Below are 23,369 nucleotides of genomic sequence, written 5' to 3' on the forward strand. Positions count from 1 at the left end.
TGCGAGCAAAAAACTGAGAGCAAAATAGTGAACTGGAATAGGAAGAAAACTCACATGGAGATAGATGGAAATCAACACAAGAATCTAGGAAAAACTCTGCTAATAACTACTAAGAAAAACCTCCATGTGTGATATAACAAGAGGGCAAGGGAGGCCCCATTTATAGGGAAGCTCCCCTTGCTTATGCAGGCCGAATGACCGACCTGCTGGTCAGTCAGTTTAACTCGACCCACATGGGTTAGGTCGAGCCTATCGGACCAGGCTCTGACCAGGGTTACCCGACCTAGTAGGGTGGCCAAAAGTGGCCCCCAACCCCAAATGGTGAAACGGCCAAAGTGCCCAAACCAGCCTAGTGAAGCCCGATCTCAAGCAAGGAACCCTGGCAGTAGATGCCCTGGCTCATCTCCCTCCTAACCTATATATACACTGAGAAAGGATGAATATCCCTTGCTCACTACTATACATACAAGAGACGACTAAACACCCCCTCTCAACTCCTAGATGTCGAATCAACCCAAGGGAGCTCGAATGTCCACTGAGAAGTTGTCGTAAAGGCTTGGTAAACAATCCATTGCATTGTCCGTTGTCGAATAGAAGGCTAGTAAGATATTCCCAAAGAGTCTTTTCACGGACAAATTGGTATTAGATCTCAATGTGCTTCGTCCGATCATGGAATAGCGGGTCCTCGGAACTGCTATACAACTTTGATTGTCACACTTGATGAGGTCGGATCTCGCTTGGGAACCCAACTTCTCCAAGTAGCCTCCAAAGGAAAACTACCTCGCAGGTTGCTAAACACGCAGCCCAATACTTGGCCTCTATGGAAGACAAGGCCACAGTGGGGTGCATCTTACTACTCCACATAATGGCTATTGAACCAAGGGTAAAACAATAGCCGGTCGTCAATCTCCATGTATCCGAATCCCCCCTCCAGTCCGAATCACTCCATCCCTTAAACAGGATCCTAGGGTCCACAGAATGGCTATTGAACCAAGGGTAAAACAATAGCCGGTCGTCAATCTCCATGTATCCGAGTCCCCTCTCCAGTGCGAATCACTCCATCCCTTAAAGCACGATCCTGGGCTTTACTCCCATCCTTGCCACATAAAACAATCCATGATCCCTTGTACCATCTGGATACCTAAGGATCCGCGTACCTGCATCCCAATGTGTCTTCAGTAGTGTCTGCATTAAGGAGCTTAACAGCCCCATTGGAAAGCTGACGTCCACTCTAGTGTTAAGGAGCCAAATCAAGGAACCAACAAGTTTCATGTACAATGCTGCTTCCATCCTTTCAATGTAGGAACTACAAATCCCTTGCTTGCTGCCCACATCAAGCAAGCCATCCACCATGTTCTCCTGGACAAGTCGAATCAGTGCATCCACGTGCAGGTGATCATATCTCAAATGCCACAAGTCCCGATAGGTGTTCCTATGATGGAAGAGAGAACCATAAGCTTGTATATGCAATTTTCCACTAAGCCATCACACACAACTTGGCCGATTTCTTTGTCCCTAATGGCCACAAAATCTTTATTGAATTCCACGTGTGCCAAGTGTCACACACCTCAAGTAGTAAGAGCAAATGAAAATCCAATTCCATGGTACATATAATATCTCGAAGGAACGCTTTTCCCTCTGCCATTTGGAATGGATCTCAAGTCTTCCCTCTCCACGAATTGGAATTGTGGAGCTGTCGCCGATGAACACATCACCTGCCTTCAACCGAAAGTCCTGGAATGCTGCCGGGCATGGAGTCATGTGCCTAGAGGCACCACTCTCAAGGATCCACTCCCTTGTGTCAACAGAGGGCAACAGACTCTTCTCATGAAGAAGATGAAGACTCCATGGCCTACAAATGAACAAAGGCGGGGGTGACAATTGCAATCGACGAACCAGTTCCCTTGCCTTGATTTCTCCGAGGGCACTTCCTCCAATATTGAGCCTTCTAGTCACAATGGTTCCAGGCCTCTTCTCTACATCAATCTTTTTCTCCGAGGACGCAGATGAAGAAAAGTTCCACTTACAGTGCCTTTGTTCTGTAGAGTAGCCAAAGCCTCCACACCTCCACCCTGTGGAGGGTTCTGAAAACATTCCTCCTGATCAAGCAGCATGGACACACTCTCTTCCCATGTGAGAGTGTTCAACCTCCCACTGGCGACAAAAGAAGAGTAGCAAGCTAAATACTGCGATGATAAATGGGACAACAACGTCATAGCCATGTCATCTAAAGAGATCCCCTTGCCTTGTATTGGGCAAAATATTCACAAAAGCTCATAAGGTAGTCCTGCCCCATACTTTAAAAGCTTTACCTTCTCTTTGAAACTTCGTGAAAGGGGGAGATTTGTAAATATGCATCCCAGATTTTCTAATTATAAGTCTTGATGGTCTCTCCTGGCTCCATAAGTAAACTCTCCCAAGCAATATGAACTTCATCACGAAACTGCTTCAAAAGAAACTGCTCATAGAATAACTTCTTGAAACACCTCCACTTCTTAGGAGCGGTACCATCAACTAGATGACTGGTAGTCCTACTCAATACTTTCAAAGGTTTACCTTCTCTGAAACTTCTTGAAAAAGGGTGATTTGTGAATATGCATCCCATAATTTCTAAGCCTCAATGGTCTCTTCTCGCTCCATATGTAAACTCTCCCAAGTGATATGAACGTCATCAAGAAACCGCTTCGGAAGAAACTGCTCATAGAATGACTTCTTTAAATACCTCCACTTCTTAGGAGCGGTACAGATGAGCAATTTCTTAGGTATTTCTTCTTGAAATACCTCCACGCTTTCTGAGTGATTCTTTTGAAGAAGAAGATGATGGACTTGGGTATCGTTTTTGGCTTACTTTCTTTGAGAATTGGTAGACACATGCTTAGACACTTTCCTCCAGGTGGCCAATTGCAAAGAGACTTTGAAATCAAGGATTCTTCTTCAATTCCTCTAGATCTTCAATCTTAGCCTTCACTGCTGTTGCCTCATGTGCTTGGAAACACCCCCTTCTGGCTGCATTCGGTAGTCAGCTGCTCAACATTCTCTATCTCTAGAATCGGCCATGATAGTTGATTGGTTATCAATCCAGTAAAATCTGAATCTGAATCTGTAGTGACTATACTGGCTGATTCATTATTTTATCCCCTCTCCCGTCTCAATTAGATGAGCAAATCTCACTTGCCACGAGGGAAACCGCAAGCTACTAACCCTTCTTTAAAATAGTCGCTACTGTAGATCAGATTTGATCACTGCTGCTGTAAACTCCGATCTTAGAAATAAGGGCTGGGCCCCCCGGATAATTTTATTACTACGAAAGAGAATTTGATACAAAGCAGGCTCACAAGGGAGTATGAGATTGGTAGAGCTCGAATCAGCTTGTGAGCTTGAGAGCTTCTGGATTTATAGGCTTAAAAGGAAGCCTAAGCTTTTACGAAAGCCTAGCTTTTTCAAATAAAGCTGGTTCATGACTTTAGCCAAAAAGCTGGCCTTTCCATAAATCTATTGCTTTTCCCAAAAGCTGAGCGCTCCATCCAAAATAGCTTCTTTTCGCCTGTGGTGTCTTCTTTCAGGCGGTTGCCCACTTTTAGTGGCTTTTCCCTTAAATCATGGGAGAATTTACAACTCTCCCATAAATCTATTGCTTTTCCCAAAAGCTGAGCGCTCCATCCAAAATAGCTTCTTTTCACCTGTGGTGTCTTCTTTCAGGCTGGTTGGCCACTTTTAGTGGCTTTTCCCTTAAATCATGCGAGAATTTACAGCCCCTTGTCACTAATAAAACAATCCCAACACACTTACCCATTAATTTTTTGGCCAATACATGCATCCTCGTGCTTGTGACTAATCCTAGTCCTCTATGGGCATCCCCACCACGGACGTAAAAGCAAATGATAAAATTAAAAACTAATACTCTCTTTGGTTGACCAACGTCAACTCTCTTTGCCCGGAGTCATAATAAAATATTTCTCTTTATTTCTTGGGATAAAAACAATTTCGTGACAGAGACCCCAAAGGTTTGTTGGAGATATCATAGTCAAAGAGTGTGTTAGTGTGTAATACTAGGTGATCTAGTACTAGTTTATGTGTGTATGTCTTGTGTAAGTGATGCGTGTCATCTTGGGACTTATCCCATATGCACTAGGTGCTAGAGTGTGTGTGAGTAGCCTACATAAGGCTTTACTTCACTTGTCTTGTCGCACTTGATGAATGAATGAGAGCCTTTATATACCTAGATGAATCCAGGAACATTCCCAAACTCATCCTCTAAAAACACAACATAGTGCAGTTTCAATCTCATGATAGTCACTCACAAGGTTGAAAACCATAAACTCCATCATGCATAGCAGGGACTAGCTACTATGACATCCCCACTAACGTCATCAACGCCCAACAGTGGGTGTAGACCATAGTATAAAAATATGCTCTCACACATACAAATCCACACACCCACACATACTTGAGCATCCATTTATACAAAGTCTTCGTACTGAGTTTCTGTCGGCACTCCGGAGGTGAAGGGCAAACTCAGCCATGACGAAGGCTAGCACTAAAGGAGAAGGCTAATCAAAAGGTAGTCCGAAATCTCTTCATTCAAGCTACAACTACTTGTGAAGTCTAAACAATTTCATTTTAGTCTCTCCCCAATGAGCATATCTAAATCTAAATCTAGTTGATAGGACAACGCACCATTTAAGATAGAAAGAATTATCACAATACCAGCAGGCCGCAACTTGGACGAAAACTTCACAAGGTGAAATTTGCATGTCCGCTAATACAGCAGAAGCATATACCTAGATGAATCCAGGAACATTCCCAAACTCATCCTCTAAAAACACAACATAATGCAGTTTCAATCTCATGATAGTCACTCACAAGGTTGAAAAAAATAAACTCCATCATGCATAGCACGGACTAGCTACTATGACATCCCCACTGACGTCATCAACGCCCAACAGTGGGTGTAGACCATAGTATAAAAATATGCTCTCACACATACAAATCCACACACCCACACATAAAAATATGAATGAGAGCCTTTTATTATGTCTTCATTTGAGCATTATTTACTCACACCCTAACTCTCTCTCTCTCTCTCTCTCTCTCTCTCTCTCTCTCTCCCTTCACCATGTTTCTAACATGGTATCAGAGCCAGGTTAGCCCTGCCATAGCCATAGCTGCCACGTCATCCTAGACCTAACCCTAATTCGAAACCCTAAATCTGCTTCAGCCTCTTCTACAGCCTGCTGCCGCCTAGGGTTTCTGCACCACAGCTCTCCATTGTCTCTCCTCATGCAGCCGCCTCTGTTATCATATCTTCGTGCCTGTTTTTCACCCTGTTTCGTCTCCATTCCTTGCTGTTTGCAGCTGTTTAGAGCCTCTCCATAAGCCGCCTCTGCCTCGCCTTTTCCCGCCTGCTCAGCTGCCTCTATTCCGCCTCCTTTTTCAGCCATTTGCTTCTGTTTTTTCCTCCATAGCCTGCCGCCTCTACCCGGACTGTCTAGGAGCTGTCCTCGAGTTGCTCTAGGCAGCTTTGGCGCCCTGTAAGCTAGCTTGTCGGCACTTCCTGCAAGAGGCACCTGTATGTGTGGTTCCCCAAGGACGGTTTGGAGCTTTCCATCGCCGAAATCAGGGTTTCTGAGCTGCTGCTGCATATCCGCCTTCGACAAAGTCACTTCCAAGCTATTTCAAACACTCCAGCATACAAATACCAGCGCTCCAGCAACATACAGAGGTGCACACCTTCTTCAGGAGGAGACTGGATGAACAATATTAGGTGGATCTTCACCACAGCACACCTCAAATCACCTTCATCCCCTCTCATGGTTGCCATTCTAAAAGCATGGGCCAGTTTCAGGAGCACTCTTCGGAGGATTCCTCCTTCCTCTCGCGAAGAGATTGATAGGCAACCCATCATGTGGAATGACAGTATCATGGCAGACCACTTGGTGCCTCACTTGACATGCAGTGGTCCATGTGGGAGAGGGGACCTGCATCATCTTTGGGGTCTTGGAAAGCTTTCCGCAAGCTTCCAGAGGAGACCAAGTCTCAGTTGACAGGACATCTCAGAGGGAGATCCCACAGGAATAGAAAGATCACTCTATTCTTTTGGCTTTCTATCCATGGTGGGATTGCAGTGAACCTTTGGAGATCCAGGTTCGGAGCGACCCTACTTGCCCTCGTTGCCTCTCTGCTTCGGAGACTACTCAGCATTGTTTATGGGATTGGACACAGGCAAGGATGATTTGGATGGGGGTAGCCAGGATTTTCAGTCACTTTGCCCACTCCATATTCCTTATGACATGGGGCTCAGTGGCTTGGCTTTCTCTTACAGGGCCTCAGGTATTTTATGAGAGACTTGACTCCTCTCGGGCCATTTTGGTTCGACGTCATCAAATTGAGTTCTGTTCATTGGATGTGGTAAGACACCTTCTTTTTACAGATGTACATGCCTCTGTGGATACTTCTTGGGAGATTTTAGCGAGCATAGCATCCTGGCATATCTGGAGAGCCAGATGCACAGAGGCTATGGAGGGTACTCAGGTTCATCCCTCGCACACTTTGGCTAGTATCTGAACAAACACAGTACATACTTTGATGGCCGTTTGGATGAGTATGCAGGGAGACTCCCGTGCAGCCTCAGCTAGGAGGGCTTCTTTCTTCAGCGAATGGAAGGATTCTCCTTTCTTCTCTGAGACTCCTACAGGGTTGAGGTGGCACTTTCAGCCTCAGCCTTGGTTGTTTTCCACCTCACTTTGAGGGGATTTTATTTTTCCTCATGATTTCATGATGTTGTATTTCCGCATGATGTTGTATTTCCGCTCAAAGCTTGCTCTAGCGAGTTTCTTTCTTACTTAATAGAAGTCTCTTTTTTTTTAAAAGAAAAAAATACCAGCCGCCTTTCAGCTTGGTGATCTGCTACAGCAATTTGGAGTGCCTTGCTGAGCAGCCATACAGATTTCCAGCCTACCTTCGCACTTGGAGCACTATAGCTACCGCTTTGTTGATTTCGGACCTCTAACTGCCCCAAAACCCTAAAAGTCAATTTTTGCAATATCTTCTCAGATCTTCCAAAAATTTTAGGGCTTTTATGATTTAAGGGCTCCCAAGTGTTGCAAGAACACTCTCCCGCAAGAAATTTTAAAAAGCCCCAAATTTTTTCCAAACCCTAATTTTCAAATTTTAAGGCATTTCTGTTTTTTGCATCCCCTGAGCTGTATTGAAGTCTTCTGCATATAGACATTTGGGGATTTCTCAAAATTCATGTAATTTCATTACTATCTTGTACATTCATTTGGGCATTTTGCCTCCTTTAGGCATAATTGCTCAAATTTGAAGATCTTCGTAGTATTCGGTGACTCTCTGATCGGCACATTGAGAGTCGTGACATGATGTCCCTTGGTAGTTGCTCCTATGGCCTTCATCGACACATCATTCGAGGGCATCCTCGCCTAGTTCTTCACCGACATACCTCTTCGCATCCAAGATGTGCACACTCTTGTGCGGTAGCTACTTCGGGATCATGGGTTCTCTGCCCTTGCTATGCATAAAATGAATGAAAATATTTCTATGTTTGAGTTAAAGGTTCTCTTCCTTGAGTAGTCCCTCTAAAATGACTGTTTGAAGAGTCAATAAGAGGTCCTCTGCCCTGGTTTGTACCCCAAAAATGATTGTATTGTGTTTTACTTTGGTTGATGGTATCGACCACCCAGTTCAAAGTAAAGGGGGATAGTGATGGTTTTCCCTTGCCGGTCGCAAGCTGACTAAGAAGTCACTATCACACAGGAGGTGTTGGATAGTTGGACTTGCTCTTTGAAATATTGCGGTGGAGGGGGGGTCGGTCTACTCTTGCGTGTTGGGTCTCACACCTCTTTGCTCTGAAGGGGAGTGTTGGAGATATCATAGTTAAAGTGTGTGTTAGTGTGCAATACTAGGTGATCTAGTACTAGTTTATGTGTGTGAGTCTTGTGTGAGTGCCATGTGTCATCATGGGACTTCTCCCATATGCACTAGGTGCTAGAGTGTGTGTGAGTAGCCTACATAAGGCTTGTACTTCACTTGTCTTGTCACACTTGATGAATTAATGAGAGCCTTTCATTATGTCTTCATTTTAGCATTATTTCCTCACACCCTAAGTCTCTCTCTCTCTCTCTCTCCCTTAACCATGTTTCTAACAAGGTTAGGGCCTTTATATAGAGGCTGGATGCCCCTAAAATAGCCGACCGTGTGATAGGCTGGCTGACCAGTCTGTCGGCCGACCTGACTGCTATCTGACTATCTCTCACCCGACTAACTGCTACCCGACCTCTTCTGCCGGCGTGACACATGGCATGCCAACAGGCCTGCTGCCTATCTGCTGCCCTGACCTGCTGCTGCAGCAGCCTGTTGCAGACCTGCTCTGCACCTGCAATGCTGTGCTTGCAGGGCAGCATGCCCAAGATGACTGCCCAGACATTGCCGCTGTTATGGGTGGCCCATGTGGCTGCCCCAAATCCCCACCAAGGAGGATCCCTTTCTGTCATTCGTGTGGTAGCCATCTTACTTCCCACATGGCAGCCTCAGCCCATCCACATGCTAAGGTATCAAGCCCTTGCTCTTCCCATTTGGGGGCTTACAGGTCGGGCATTGACCCTATACTTCAACAAACTAGTCTGGAAAGGCTACTTTCACCTCACCACAACCAGACTAACAATGCAACAGAGTTAGCTATGGCCTCATTCATCCACACTAGGGCTTACATCATGATGGCCCTCAAAACCAGGCCTAAAAGTAGCCTCACTTCCAACTTGGCAACCTGAAACCCAAGCTGGCCAACAAGAGCCAGTTTATCAGCGCACATGTGGCCAACTAGCGGTCTAACTCCATTCACAAGGGCACCATGTGGAGATATAGATCTGCCTAGATAAGAGGAGAGAGGGAGAGCAGACTTCAGGGAATCAAAGCAAGTGCATGCATGAAATCTCATTGATTTGAGAGGTGGCAGACCTCAAAGCTAGAGGCAAAGCCATAAGAGGACCTAGAATAAGCACGATGATTGTTGTAAAGGCTCCAGTACTTGTATGGAGCCAATAAGACACTTCAGTATTTCGACGCTGGAATGTCGATGTTATTAAAGACGTGCTGCTCTCATCATGTTCCTAACTTTCGTATATCATTCCATTAGTTGGTTTCCATCTGCTAACCGCAAATATCACTCACCTTTCTAGGCTGCTTCTGGCTCTGCATGAATAGAGGCTTCCAAACCAGGCATTCTACTTCCCCTTGTTGAAAGTACTCAATGGAGAAGGGAAAGGAAAGAGAGACATAAACAGATACCAGGAACATTAAATTACACAATGCGAAAACAATAAATGATTCTCTCAGATATGTGAAAATTATATGACAAAGTTCCAAAGCAGGTAGCCAGTCTTTAAGTAACAATTTGACATTGGGAGATTTTGACCTTAGGAGGCGTGAGCAAGGGCACTCACAAACCAAATCAACGATTTCAAGCCATGTTACTTTCTGTACATAAAAAGTTTAAATATGGTCCCTTATGATCTCTTGAAGCTAGCCTCGTTGAAAGACAACAGCAGTTTGTACCTTAATCTCTGCCAACTCTATGCAGCAACCCAGGCTTGAGGGAAGACTGAACAACACATTGCTTGAACAGTTCAACCTAACAACAATGTAGCAAATAATATCCATTACATGTTCAAGTCATGTATGCAATAGAGCTCAGGGATCTCAAATCACTCATAGGGCTTGTATCCAGAAAATTTGAGTATACTGCATAGAAGCAGTCAGTTTACATTACATGTACATACCGGACCAAAGCAGTTGCTGAGCCAATTTCCATTGGCAATTCAGATAGTTTGTTACCAGAGATATCAAGTGACTTCAGCAAGGTCAGCCTGCAACAAATCAGCACATGCAAATTTGCGAAGTATTAAACTTTGGAGAAGATAAAATTAAAGTTTTGAAAGATGATATATAATCGTACATGTATGATGAAAGACATAAGTCTAGGGGAAAGACGACCAAAAACCTGCCAATGGAAGGCGGCAATGAAGTCAATTGATTGTAGCTGGCATTTAATACTGTCAAAGATGATAAGTTCCCCAGCTCATCTGCCAAGGCCTTGATATTATTGTGTGCCAACAAAAGCTTCTGCAGCTCCACCACCTGTTGAATTCATTAAAGAATGAGCACTCTCAACCTCTGTTTGATAGGGAACATGCTGTTGCCTTTTCTAATCCGAGCATTCTCCTGGCTCTCGTTTATACTTCTTTGAACAGCTGAAGATTTAGAGTCTTTTTATTGAAACCTTGACCTCTTTGTTCATGGAGACACTTTCCAATATGCACATCCAGTTTGTACTGTAACAGCTGTGTTTTCAAAGGCTAATCTTTTACCAAATACAAAGTACCTCGCTTCAATTTCAACATTACAAAAGGGGTTTAAACTGTACATATTAATCGCTGGGTGCTTAAGGACGTAAATGATAACTTGAGAAACACTGAAACAGTGCAAAAATGTCTTAAAAAACAATGTTTTTGTGTTAAATCAGGACCCATAAGAAGTACCAACAAAACACAACAGTGTCTGCAACCTTTCCATTGACTCTTTATTTATAGTGTGTACGAATTTAAGTGCATACAAGGGTCTACAAGCATATGGACATGAGGTGTCTTTAAGTGTGGGTCAAGAGACATGCTCATCTGCTGTTCCAGCTAGCCTTGTGTCAATCCCCTTCCTCTCGGCCAGCCACTTGTAGCATCGATTGACACAGAGAGAGTGCAAGTAGCAAAGCGTCGCACAAGTCTTAGCCGTCACGTCAAACTTGGATAATGAAAAAGAAGGAGTACAAGGTACAAGTACCTAGACCTAGGACTAAGTGTCCTAGGTGTCACATAGGACTAAGTCTCCTATGTGGCCTAAAAGGCACTAACACTACAAGTGCCTATATTTATGCCTACAAGGCACATACCATGGCCTATAGGGCATCACAAGAACCACCAGCAGATGGCCTACAAACCCCCCTCCATGGGATGGGCTGAAGTACTCTGGAAACGTCTTAGAATACCTGGTAATTTTTTGTCATGGTGGCACATGTTCATCCAAAAGGATATAGCCACCTATGAATGTACAAGGGATGTCAGATCATGTAACAAAGGGAGCCAAGTGTAAAGCCAGTCGGAAGACTTCGAACTTGGGACAAGGAAGTGCCTTTGTAAACATATCTCCTATGTTGTCCTCTGTCGGAAGATAGGACAACTCTATGTCTCCTGCTGACAACCGCTCCCGAACATAATGATAATGAACTTCAATATGCTTGGTACGCACATGAAACACTGGGTTACCTGCAATGGCCAAAGCACTCTGGCTGTCAGTGTAGACAATAGTGGAGGATGTCTGGCGAATACCAAGATCTGTAAGTAACTATCGAAGCCAAACACACTCTACTGTAGCGGTGAAAGCTGCCATGTACTCAGCCTCACAGCTAGATGTGGCAACTGTTGGTTGCTTCTTGCTGAGCCAAGAGATACATGAATTGCCAAGCAAAAAACAATTGCCAGTATGTGACACTCTGGTGTCGGAACATCCTGCCCAGTCACTATCCGTGTAAGCATGCATGGTAAGTGAGCCCTGATCACCATAGAAGAGGGCTAAATCGTGAGTGCCTCTGAGATATCTGAAGACACTCTTCACTACCTGCCAATGCTGTGAACTGGGCATGTGCATGAATCTGCTGAGCTGAGATACTGCATACTGTAAATCAGGTCTGGTGTGACATAAATAAATAAGGCATCAACCAGCCTGCTGATAAAGAGTGATATCACATGGTGGGCTCCCATCATGAGCTGAGAATTTGAAGCCAGGGTCCACTGGAGTAGAGATTGGCTTGCAATCCTCAAACTGAAAACGATCAAGGAGCTGTCCAATATACTTGGACTGAGACATCATGATACCCCCCTCAACATGAGAAAACTGAATGCCCAAATAATAGTGGAGCTGTCCCATTGTGACATTTCAAAAACCTGCTGCAAATCAACCTTGAAAGCTGCAATTTGCTGAGTATCTGGGCCCGTGATGAGCATATCATCCACATATAAAATCAGCACTAAAAAATCAGATCCACTCCCGCGGACATAAAGAGTGGGTTCTGTGGGGCTATTCTGAAAACCAAGGGATAGTAAGTGTGCATGAATTTTCGCATACCATGCCCTGGGTGCCTGCTTCAGACCATAAAGGGCTTTTCTAAGCCGGCATACCTTATTTTCAGAATTAACAACCTCAAAGCCAGGAGGTTGTGTGACATATACTTCTTCCTGCAGATCCCCATGAAGAAAAGCAGTCTTGATGTCAAGTTGGTGCACTTGCCAATGATGATGGGCTGCAATGGCAATGACACATCTAATGGTAGTAATCCTCGATGTGGGAGCAAATGTCTCCTCAAAGTCAATGCCTTGTTGTTGGGCATACCCTTTTGCAACAAGACGGGCTTTGTATCGATCTATGCTGCCATCAGATTTCCTTTTTAATTTGTAGACCCACCGGGTTCCAATGGCATGCTTGCCGGGAGGAAGATCTACTAATTCCCATGTGTCATTTTTAGCAATGGAATGTAACTCAGCTCTCATTGCATCCATCCACTCTTTGCTGTCAAAAGCATCTTTATGGCACAGAGGCTCTTCATTGCAAGCTGTAGCAAGGAGTGCAAACTCAAGAAAGTGACCATGCTGTCTATTCCCTGATCTTGTCCGGGCAGCAAAAGGCTGATCTTGTTTGCTCTCCCTCAATGTATCAAGAAGCCATCTGGGAACTTGCCTTTGCTGTCTATTGACAGCTCTTTCTTCAATGACTGCATCATGAATAGTGGGATCATTTTGTGCTGGAAGAGAAACCTGCAAATCAGCATGGGGTAGTGGTTGATTATTGCTTGGTGAAGGGCCTGCAAGAGGCTCATGTTGCTGGTCAAAGTCCTCTTCTGAGGATGGGAAAGGTAACCAAGATTCAAAGGCATCAAACATGTCAACATCTGGCTTAGCTTTGCACTCCACAAGAGGAGAAGCGGAATGTTCAGCAAAGATTACATCTCTATTGACAATAATCTTCCCAATATTTGGTTGGTATAACCAATACCCTCTGCTCTCCTGGCTATAACCAATAAATATGCATTTGATTGCCTTGTCATCAAGCTTATGTCTCAGCTGAGATGGTACATGAACATATGCAAGAGACCCAAAAACTCTCATGTGTGAAAGTGAAGGCTTCCTACCTTTCCATGCTTCATAACGTGTAATAGTCTTCAATGCCCGTGTAGGTGATCTTTTCAGCACATAGTTTGCACACATTACTGCATCAAGTCAAAATTTATTGGGCAAAGACTTGGCCTTAAGCATGAATCTGGCCATCTCCATTGTGGACCTGTTTTACCTTTCAGAAACAGGATTCTGCTGAGTGTAAGGAGTAGTACATCAGTGGATAATGCCCCGTGAAGACAGAAATGCATCAAACTCCTTAGACATATACTCTCCCCCCCTATCTGTGTTGAGGGTGACAAGCTTGCATCCTGATTCATTCTCAACCATATTCAGCCACCTCTGAAAGCATAAGAAAACTTCAGATTTGGCCTTTAAAGGATATACCCAGCAATATCTTGTGAAATCATCAATGAGAGTCATAAAATATTTGTACCCCCCAATGGCATTTGTCCTCATGGGGCCACAGACATCACTCTATACTAGCTGCAATTTCCTTTGTGAGAGTTTTGGACAATTCTTTTGAAAAGGAAACAGAAGCATCTTTCCCAAAAGACAACCCTCACACACATGTTTGGAAACTGTGTGAGTTTGAGGTACATCATTTGCCATATGCTGTGACTGTAGCTTTGCAAGAGCTCTATAATAAAGATGACCCATTCTCTCATGCCAAAGATGAGTTTCAGCAAGCTGTGAATCTGAAATAGCAAATGCTTCAATAGAAAGTGCAGCTGAGTGATGATCAAGGTGATCAAGCCCTTTTTGCAAAGTGCCAGTGAGAACTATGGCATTGTCATCACGAAGATCATAAACTAGGCATCTGTAGCCATCAAAAATAACTCTGAAACCTGAAGTGGCAATTGCTGAAATTGAAATCAAGTTGACTTCAATTCCAGGCACAAAAAGAACATTTGTCAGAGTGACAGGATGGCTTGAAATGGATGTGAGCTGCACATCTCCAATTCCATTTACAGCATATGAAGCATTATTAGCACATGTGACAGTCCCCCCTCGAGGTGCATCAACTAAAGAATGAAACAATTGTCTGCAAGATGTGACATGCTTGGAAGCACCACTATCAAAGTACCAGGACTGAGCATCATTAGCAGTAAAGAATGCATCAGCTTTGGAGGGATCAAATGAGCAATGGACAGCCCATGCCCAATCATCCTGAAGAGCATGTGCATGTGAAGCATCTTCCGGCTCATGGGATTCAATAGCATGAGAGGCATTAACTGTCAATCCTGCTTTCTTTTTCTCCGAAGCAATGCACTTCCTGCATTCTGAAATGTCATGTCCAGTCTTGCGACAATAGTTGCATCTTTTCTTCTTTGACTTATCTGCTGTATTTTTAGATGCATGGGAGGAATTGCAGCTGCTATGCGCAGATTTTGGCTTGCCCATAGGCTTGGAAGCCTTGCCTCTTCCTGTCTGCTGTGAAGCAAATGCATGATCAGGAATAATGGCTTGTCTATTAGCTCTACTTTGCTCTTCCTTCAAAAGCAAAGTAACTAGCTGATCAAAAGAATAGTGGTCTGGATTACCCATTGCCACTAATCGAAGGGTTGTAGCAAACCTTTGATATGTATCTGGCAGTCCATTCAATGTGATACTGACAAGCTGTGAATTTGGCACCACCTCATCAATGTTGGCAAGTTGTTCCATGAGGTCCTTGACCTTTGTCAGGTATGCATCCATAAAGTCACCTTCATTCATGCTGACTTCCTGTAATTGCCTTCTCAAATATGCAACACGTGCCTCATTGCAAATCTGATAGAGAGAAGCCAATTTATTCCAAGCATCCTTTGCTGTCCTGCAAGACCGGATGTGTGGAATAATGATTCTCTTGCATGATAAAGCAATACATAAATGTGCATTTGCATCTCTTGCATCCCATCTTGTCTGTTCCTGAGTTGGAAGAGTAGTAGCAGGAGTGCTAGAAGATGAGGCATCAGGAGGAGTACCCCCTGCAGAGGGACCAGCAGTAGAGGCAACCACTGTAGCATTGGCTGGCCTCAGATCAACCCCAGAAACAATATTCCACAAATGCTTTGCAACAAGAATATGTTTCATGAGATAAGACCACATCGGATAGTTGGTGCCATCCAACTTATCATGTTCATGAAGAACGCCAAATAGATCTTGATTGTTCCCAACCATAGCAAATGTGATACCCTGAAAGAGACCTGAAAACCCAAAAGCCTCAAGGCTATCACTGCAAAAAGCTGGCTGTCCAAAAATGACAGCTAATATCTGCAGATTTCCAACCCAAATCAAAGGGCAAATGCAGATCTGACCCAAATGTGATTGTGGCAAGCAATGTTCACTGCAAGAACAGCAAATCTGGCAAAAGCACCAAATTTATTGAGGGCAAATAGGCCAAAAAGAGGGCAAATGCAGAAAAGCCCCAAATTTTGCTGAAATTTTTGCAAATGTGACCCAATGTATGCGAATCTGTCCCAATGCATAGCCTCAAGGCTTGAAACTGCAAAAATATGAGTTACTGTCCCAAACACCACTTGAAATTGAGCTCCCAACACAAAAGCCCGAAATTTTGTTAACCTGAGTGATGACGTGGCACAATGTGACAGTCCTGAACCTGAAATTAACTGAAAACTTCAATTTTTGGAAGGATTTCAGTTGTCAACCTTGTCAAAAGTATTGTATTGACAGGTTGAAGGTCCAGATGTCAAAAGCCCTAAATTTTTCTGTGGGAAATTAGGGTTTGACAGTAAAAACTGTCAAAAAACAGTAAAATACTGCAAGAAATTTAACACATGCCAATCGTTGTACCAAATCCTGGAGTAAACACAACTGTACGGATGCCAGTACGATAACAGGTACTATGTCTGTACGGAGGCTGTACGATTCCTGTATGGAGGCTGTACTATGCCTGTACGGAAGCTGTACGATGTACGGAACAGGTGCTCAGCACATTACGGAGCTGGTACGGGGTAAGTACGATGTACGGATCAAGTACGACGGAAGTACGATGTGTGGATCAGGTACGACGTAGGTGCAGTGTACGGAACGCATGTACAGAGCTGTACGATGTCGCATGTACGGAGCTGTACGGCGATGTACGTCCTGTGTGCATGCTGTGTGTACGAGCGTCCGTACAGTCATACGGACTGTACGAATGAAGAAGTAGATGCAAATCCGGAGGCAAGATATAGGTCCAACGAGTCTGTACAGCGAACAAGTTGAAGCAGTGACGATCAGCAGAGGAGCAGACTCCCAATGAGCAATGGAGGACTCGGGAAGCTGAGGAGAGCTGGAAGACAAGTGTAGACCCCTGCTCTGATACCATTGTAGGATCGATTGAGAGAGAGAGAGAGTGCAGGTAGCAAAGCGTCGCACAAGTCTTAACCGTCATGTCAAACTTGGATAATGAAAAAGGAGGAGTACAAGGTACAAGTACCTAGACCTAGGACTAAGTGTCCTAGGTGTCACATAGGACTAAGTGTCCTATGTGGCCTAAAAGGCACTAACACTACAAGTGCCTATATTTATGCCTACAAGACACATACCATGGCCTATAGGGCATCACTAGAACCACCAAGAGATGGCCTACACCACTTCCCTTCAATCTCTCCCTCTTCCGTTTTCCCCTCCTCCCCCTCCTCTTTGCTCCCAAGCTCCTCTGCCTTCTAAGGCAGCCTGTATAAAACTGGAGCGATTTGTTCCTTCCCCATGTCTCTTCCTGTCTTCCCTGCCTTCAACTTGTAACTTCACCCATTGCTTTTGCCCTTTCTATGCCTCCTTCCATGTCCTTGTAGGCCGATGGGCTTTCTTAGCGGCCCGCCTTTGGAGCTGCTTGGTGCCGTCAGAAAAAGGGTCTCCCTGCAAGCAGTCCATCCTCCCCTTCCCCTGGTTTTGCTCATTTTCCCTCCTCGTCCCCTTGTGCACCTCTTTCAAGCTCCGTCTGTTTTTGCCTCTTCTGTTAGAATTATTATTATATTCTAGGCATTGGCCAATGTATTGTAATAAGTAGGTTAGGGGCACTTTTCCCTCATTGAGGTTTTTCCCCCTAACCACAGTCTAATCCCTGACTACGGTTAGTGGATAGGATAAGGGTTTTTCACTTAGACAAAACCCCTTTCTCTCACTTGTACTTCACTTCTTCTATTCTGTTATTCAGCTCACTCTTGCTCTCTCACTCTTGCATTCTGCTCCCATTGTTCTCACATTTGGTATCAGAGCAGGTTTCTCCTGCCCGTGCTTCAACTGCTCCATTGCCCACAAGCTTGACCTCCAACTCCAGCTCCTGCCCGTCCGTACAATCCGTACGACTATACGGATTTCCGTCCATACACCTACAACGACGCCGTCCTTATAACCCGTACCAGCTCTCGAATGCATTCCATACAGTTTAATCGCCGGGCCGCCGTCCGTACATCTGTTGCACGCCCGTACAATTGTTGTGCATCGTCTGTACCTGCCAGTCAGCCGCCCACATTCCGTACTGCAGCGCCGTATAGGTCGTCGTACAGCTGCCCCATTCTATCCATACTACTACAAGCCATTCCAGCTCCGCATTCCGTACAAGCTGTGCCAGTACATCCGTACAGTTTGCATACCGTACATTGTACGAAATCCGTACCCTCTATGTCCGTACATTGTACGAAATCTGTACCGATAGTTCCGTACTGTCAGTTCCATACAAGGTGAAGGTGTCCATACTACGTGCAACTTTTCTCTGCAGGTGGACTTTGGAAGGTGTTTTTTGGCAGGCATTCGTGCAAAGAGCCATTGTTTGGCCTGCATTCTAGGAGCACATTTGGGGCTTTTGCATTTTTTGCAGAGAATTGCAGAAATTTAGGGCTTTTACTTGATTTGCCCCTTTCAAGTGCAATTTCTTGCAGAAATTTGGGGTTTTTGTATTTTGGATGCAATTGCTGAATTTACTATTCCAGCTTCTTCAGATGATGTTTTTGAGGGGGTGCTTCCTATAGCTTTTGGTTCCCCAGCTGAGGCTCATGCTGAAAATCAGAATTTACAGCAACCTCCTCCTGATCCACATGCCCCGATTCAGCCACATGCTGATTTTGTACCTCCACATGGTGTGTGTCATGTGCACGGATTGGTATCTGACATGTACTGGGTACACAAGACTAGCTCAAGTAGCCTGGGGAGGCTTAGAGCTAGGCAGGCTTGATTCTTGGGTTGAGTGGCAAGGGTACGAACCAGTTAGAGGTCTTCGCTATTTTTGGCGCTTGGGGCCCAAGTCTATATAAGGGGCCTAGGGGTTCAGTTCTCGGAGAGCCGATGGGAGCAAGTTTCGTTCCCAGGTGCTAGGTCTAATCCTGGATTGAGTCGCGGACGTGCGCCTGCATCATAGCGTAGCCCAAGGCCCAACAGCAGATCCCAAGCTTCACAGTGCCACCTGGTGGTATGGGACACCAGGCTGGTTAGGATCTGGTTGGGAGTTCGTGCCAGTAGCTCAGCTCGTGGCTCGGAGGGGACATCTCCTAATTCGGGATCACATCCCGTAGATGTTATGGTTGGGTGGTGAGCAGCCTACTCAGTTTCCTCACGTTGGAGTGTTCTTGTGTTTGCTTGCAGATCAGAGGTTTCAGGAGTGCTGGGGACGTGTCAGTTAGTATCATAGCCAACTCATAAGGTAGGAACTTCTGTTGCGAGATTTTTGGACGATTTTCTTCTCCAAGTATGCCCTAATTTCGAAATTCGTGCTCAAACCCTGCAAGTGCTTGTTTGGTTCATCGGTTTTGGGAAGTGGTTAAGGTTTAGGGAAAGCAAGAAGGAAGAAGAGAGAGAGGGTGAATTCGAGGCTGCTAAGTGGGGTTAGGTGAGAGAGAGTGTGAGGTGTAGCTAGGAGAGAGTGGAGAGGACTGTAGGAGAGGCGTGAGAGGGGCTGCTAGGCAAGCAAAGGGTTGAGGGAAACCCCAGGGGATTCCGTGTACGGTCAGGGCTGCGCAGTGATTAGGTGATGCATGAAGGAGAGTGTAGAGGGGTGCGCCATAGGCTGGAGCAGGATTGCGGCCAGGCTGCTGTTCGGGGAGGCTGGATGCTAAAAAAAAGCATCAACCCTCCAAGTTTGGGAGGGTGGGCTTTTTTAGAAAGCATAGCTTTCTAAAAGCTGTACCTTCTACTTTATAGCCTGGCGAGACTATAGTTCTGCCTCAGCTTATGCTAGTGCGCACGAGAAGTCCCCTCCACACCCCTGGCGGATTTCGTCACCTAGGTACAGCTTGCAGCAGACTTCCGTACGGCACAGCCAGCAGCGGGACCAGCAGCGGGAGTCTCAAGGTTCACTGACTCGAGCTGATCGTCAGCTTTGTACCTCTTTTATCGGCCAGCCTCTCTTCTCTTTCGTCACCTCCTCTCAGGACAGTTTTTTCCTCTGCTCCACTCTCCTTCAAGCTCCGATCCCACATGTCACTTCTCTAAGTTCACTCCCTTCATCAGATCAGGTTTCAGATATGGCTGATTTGTAGACCCTGAGCTTGCGATGGGAGACCAGGATATGAACTACCATGCGGAGGATGACCAGGGTCTCTATAATGATCTCATTATGAAAAAAGCCTTCAGTGAATTCACCACTGCTCTTGATGAAAAGTTTGAGCAGGTTAACACGAATCAAACGGGGTTGACACAGCAACTCCAAGGGATTCAGACTACACTCACACTTTTGACTAGCACTGTTCAGGCGCTCACGCACGTGGACGCCATGGCTTTAGTGTTAGGTCCGAACATCACTCCAGATCCTTTTCCCGGAGATCAAAAGTCTCGTACCAAGGAGGTTGTTGACACTTGGTTGCACAAGTGGCAAGTACACTTCCAGTTTCACCCTTACCCAGATGACAAGAAAATACAGCTTGCAGCCGGGTTTATGTCAGGAAAGGCTTTATTGTGGTGGAAGGAACTCCAACCCAAGCCTACAACATGGATAGAATTCGAAGGGGTCTTCAAGAAAGAGTTTCTAAAGAAGGAGGAAGATTACGATATCGTAGGCAAGCTCAAAGCCCTCGATATGTCCAAGCTGAATTTGACTTTTGAGGTTTATCTTCAGAGGTTTCAGGATTTGCAGACCAGAGCTACAAAGATGGATCCAGTGACCTTGTTAGGTTTCTTTGTGGATGGTTTGCCTGACTCGTACAAGTTACAGATCAAGAACAACAAGTGTACCACGTTGCCAGAGGCCATGAATTACGCGCGTATTTATGATGATACCATGGCCAGCGCAAAGGGAACCACAGTTGCCGACACGGGTGGAAAGAACAAGATGAAGTTCTTCCAGTCTACCACTGGTACCGGGGAGTCGAAGTCTATAGACAACGCCTCCAAGAAACATTTGACTCAGGCGAAGAATGGCCGTGCTCGTTTCCTTCGTACCTTGAAGCTAAAGAAAGAGGGACGTTGCTTCATCTGCGAGGAGCGGGGCCACACTAAGAATGATTGTCCTAAGCGTAAGAACCAAAAGCAAGCGCCGGGACCAAAGCTCCAGGCGGGTTTAGGTACGAAAGCTAAGGGAGCTAATCAAGTTTCGATGACCGGTATTTCTGTAAATGTCATTACCTGCCCACTTTCTTGTAATTGCACTTTTATTACTTCGTTATTTGGTTCCCATGATCTTTTCCGAGTTTATGGAGAAGTTAGGGACCAAAGAGTTCACATTCTCTTTGACCCGGGCAGCTCTCACAACTTTGTTAATTACAAACTTGTGCAGAAGATGGCGCTGTCCACGATTCCTAGCGATCACACCTATGAGGTGCAGCTTCCAGCTAGGAAGCAGTTTTGGGATCGCAAGATTGAAGCGCTTTCTCTCTGGGTTCAAGAATACACAACGGCTCTTATGTGCTATGTCATGCACTTAGAGCATGTGGACTTGTTAATCGGAATAGAGTGGTTTAAAACCCATGATATTCGGATTGGATGGAAGGAACATACTCTTTCTTTTTTGGATAAGGACACCCAATTTTGTATTCAGTGTGATAATATTCCCTCTTCTCAAGGACCTATTGTATTTGCGATGTAGCTTCGGAATATATTAAACACTTCTCATTATGATGTCTATCAGTGTGTTTTGATTCCGCTTTCTTCATTTGTTGTCTCTGTTAATAATAAGAATGATTTAAGTGTGTTTGAACACCGTGAATTGAGAACATTATTAGATGATTTCATGGATGTATTCCTTGCTTAACTGCCGGAAAGTTTACCTCCAGAACGGGCAGTAGACCATCACATAGATTTAGTACCTGGGGCTCAACCTATTAGTGTTCCACCTTATAGGATGAGCCATCTTGAGGAGGATGAGTTAGCTTCACAGCTACAGGATTATTTGAATATGGGCTATATTCGCCCAAGTAAATCACCTTGGGGAGCACCTGTCCTCTTAAGAAAGAAGAAAGATTCTACATGGAGAATGTGTATAGATTATAAACGATTGAATAAAGTGACAATTAAGAATCGATACTCTCTACCTCGTTCCGATGATCTAATAGACCGTTTAGCCGGAGCGAAGTATTTCACTAAGATTGATTTGCGTACGGGTTATCAACAAATCCGTATCTATGCTAAACACATAGATAGAACCGCATTCCGAACTAGGTATGGCCACTACGAGTTTCTTGTATTACCTTTTGGTTTGACCAATGCTCCTACCACCTTCCAGCAAATGATGAACGATTTGTTCAGAGATTTTCTGGGCAATTTTGTTGTAGTGTTCTTAGATGACATCTTGGTATATAGCCGAACGCTAGAGGATCACATAGAACAACTCCGGATTGTCTTAGTTATTCTAAGACAGCATAAGCTCTATGCCAAGATGAGTAAATGTGACTTCTTTATGAAGGAGATCATTTATGATTTCTTCTGACGGTATTAGCATTGATCTGAATCGTTCCTAGAAGGTTTTAGAATGGCCTATCCCTCAAACTGTGAAACAACTTCGTTCTTTCCTAGGATTTACGGTATTTCTACGAAAGTCTGTGCGTGATTATTCACACATCACGGCACCCCTGACAAACATATTGAAAGGTCGTGGACGCAGGTCCACCCAACCGATCTCTTGGAATGACGCATTGAACAAGGCTTTTGAAACCTTGAAGTTAACTATCAACGAAGCACCCGTTCTTGCATTACCCGATCCTACCCGACCTTATGTTCTAGAGGCCGATGCGAGTGATTTTGCGATTGGGGCAGCTTTATTCCAAGAGGGCAGACCTGTAGCTTTTGAGAGTAAGAAGCTAGACAACACCCAATATCATTGGCCCACACTAGAAAAATAACTCCATGCAGTCGTGTATGCACTGAAGGTTTGGAGACACTACTTGTATGGTTCGAAGTTTCTTGTATTGACCGATCATCAGTCAATTAAGTATGTGTGTGATAGGTCTGAATTGAGGGGACGGAAAGCTAGATGGGCAGAATTAATGCAAGATTTTGATTTTGAAATACGTTGGATGGACAAAAGCAGTAGAGCCCAATCCACCTTCACAGCCACCCTCATCCACGTTTAAAACACCCGAGCGACACAATCACAAGGAAAAAAACTTTCATTCAACATCCTTCTCTCTACACACCTTCTGATACAACTCACACTCTAGCCACATTTTCACACAATCCACCTTCACAGCCACCCTCATCCACGTTTAAAACACCCGAGCGACACAATCACAAGGAAAAAAACTTTCATTCAACATCCTTCTCTCTACACACCTTCTGATACAACTCACACTCTAGCCACGTTTTCTCCGGAAGCCAGACAACCTCAAAAAGAAACCCAGTGGAATACACAGCCCATCACAAGCCCCTACTGTTGAAGCTCTTCACTATCAAGATCCCCCGCTAAAGGTCTCCCTCCTAGTCACGGAGCTCATGGTCTTTTGTCAAGATACTCAAGTGCTGCAATTTCTCTCTTGCATCCACCCGACAGCTCTCTCTAGCATGCAAAACTCACCGAGCTCTTCCCTGATTTCTTTACATCAGCTTAGTATAATCACCATGATTCTCCTTGAATCCACTTTGGAGCAAGTAATCAAGCTTAACCAAAACCCGCACTTCAGATCTCCCACTCACTTCATTGGATTGAAAAGCCTCCACGACCCTTTGGAACCAGATCGTCCTAGACTCTTGCCTTTTTAGAGCTGCTGTGGTTATTCTACACATGGCAGT

General features: G+C 44.8%; 1 protein-coding gene across 1 annotated transcript in view; it reads right to left on the reverse strand.

Moving 5' to 3' along the window:
- The window catches only part of LOC147894221 (Leucine-rich repeat (LRR) family protein), a 118,756-nt gene that overhangs the window by 43,369 nt on the left and 52,018 nt on the right, over positions 1–23,369 (reverse strand). Inside the window, exons 3-5 of the mRNA XM_087385061.1 lie at positions 10,016–10,152; positions 9,795–9,881; positions 9,571–9,646 (exon numbers count right to left, since the gene is read on the reverse strand). Of these exons, the coding sequence (XP_087241187.1) occupies positions 9,571–9,646; positions 9,795–9,881; positions 10,016–10,152 (300 nt within the window). The remainder of the gene's footprint in view (positions 1–9,570; positions 9,647–9,794; positions 9,882–10,015; positions 10,153–23,369) is intronic.

The sequence above is a fragment of the Dipteris shenzhenensis genome, chromosome 14 (genome assembly GCF_047967505.1).
Source record: "Dipteris shenzhenensis isolate YYH24624 ecotype China chromosome 14, Dip_SZ_1.0, whole genome shotgun sequence".
Classification (NCBI taxonomy): domain Eukaryota; kingdom Viridiplantae; phylum Streptophyta; class Polypodiopsida; order Gleicheniales; family Dipteridaceae; genus Dipteris; species Dipteris shenzhenensis.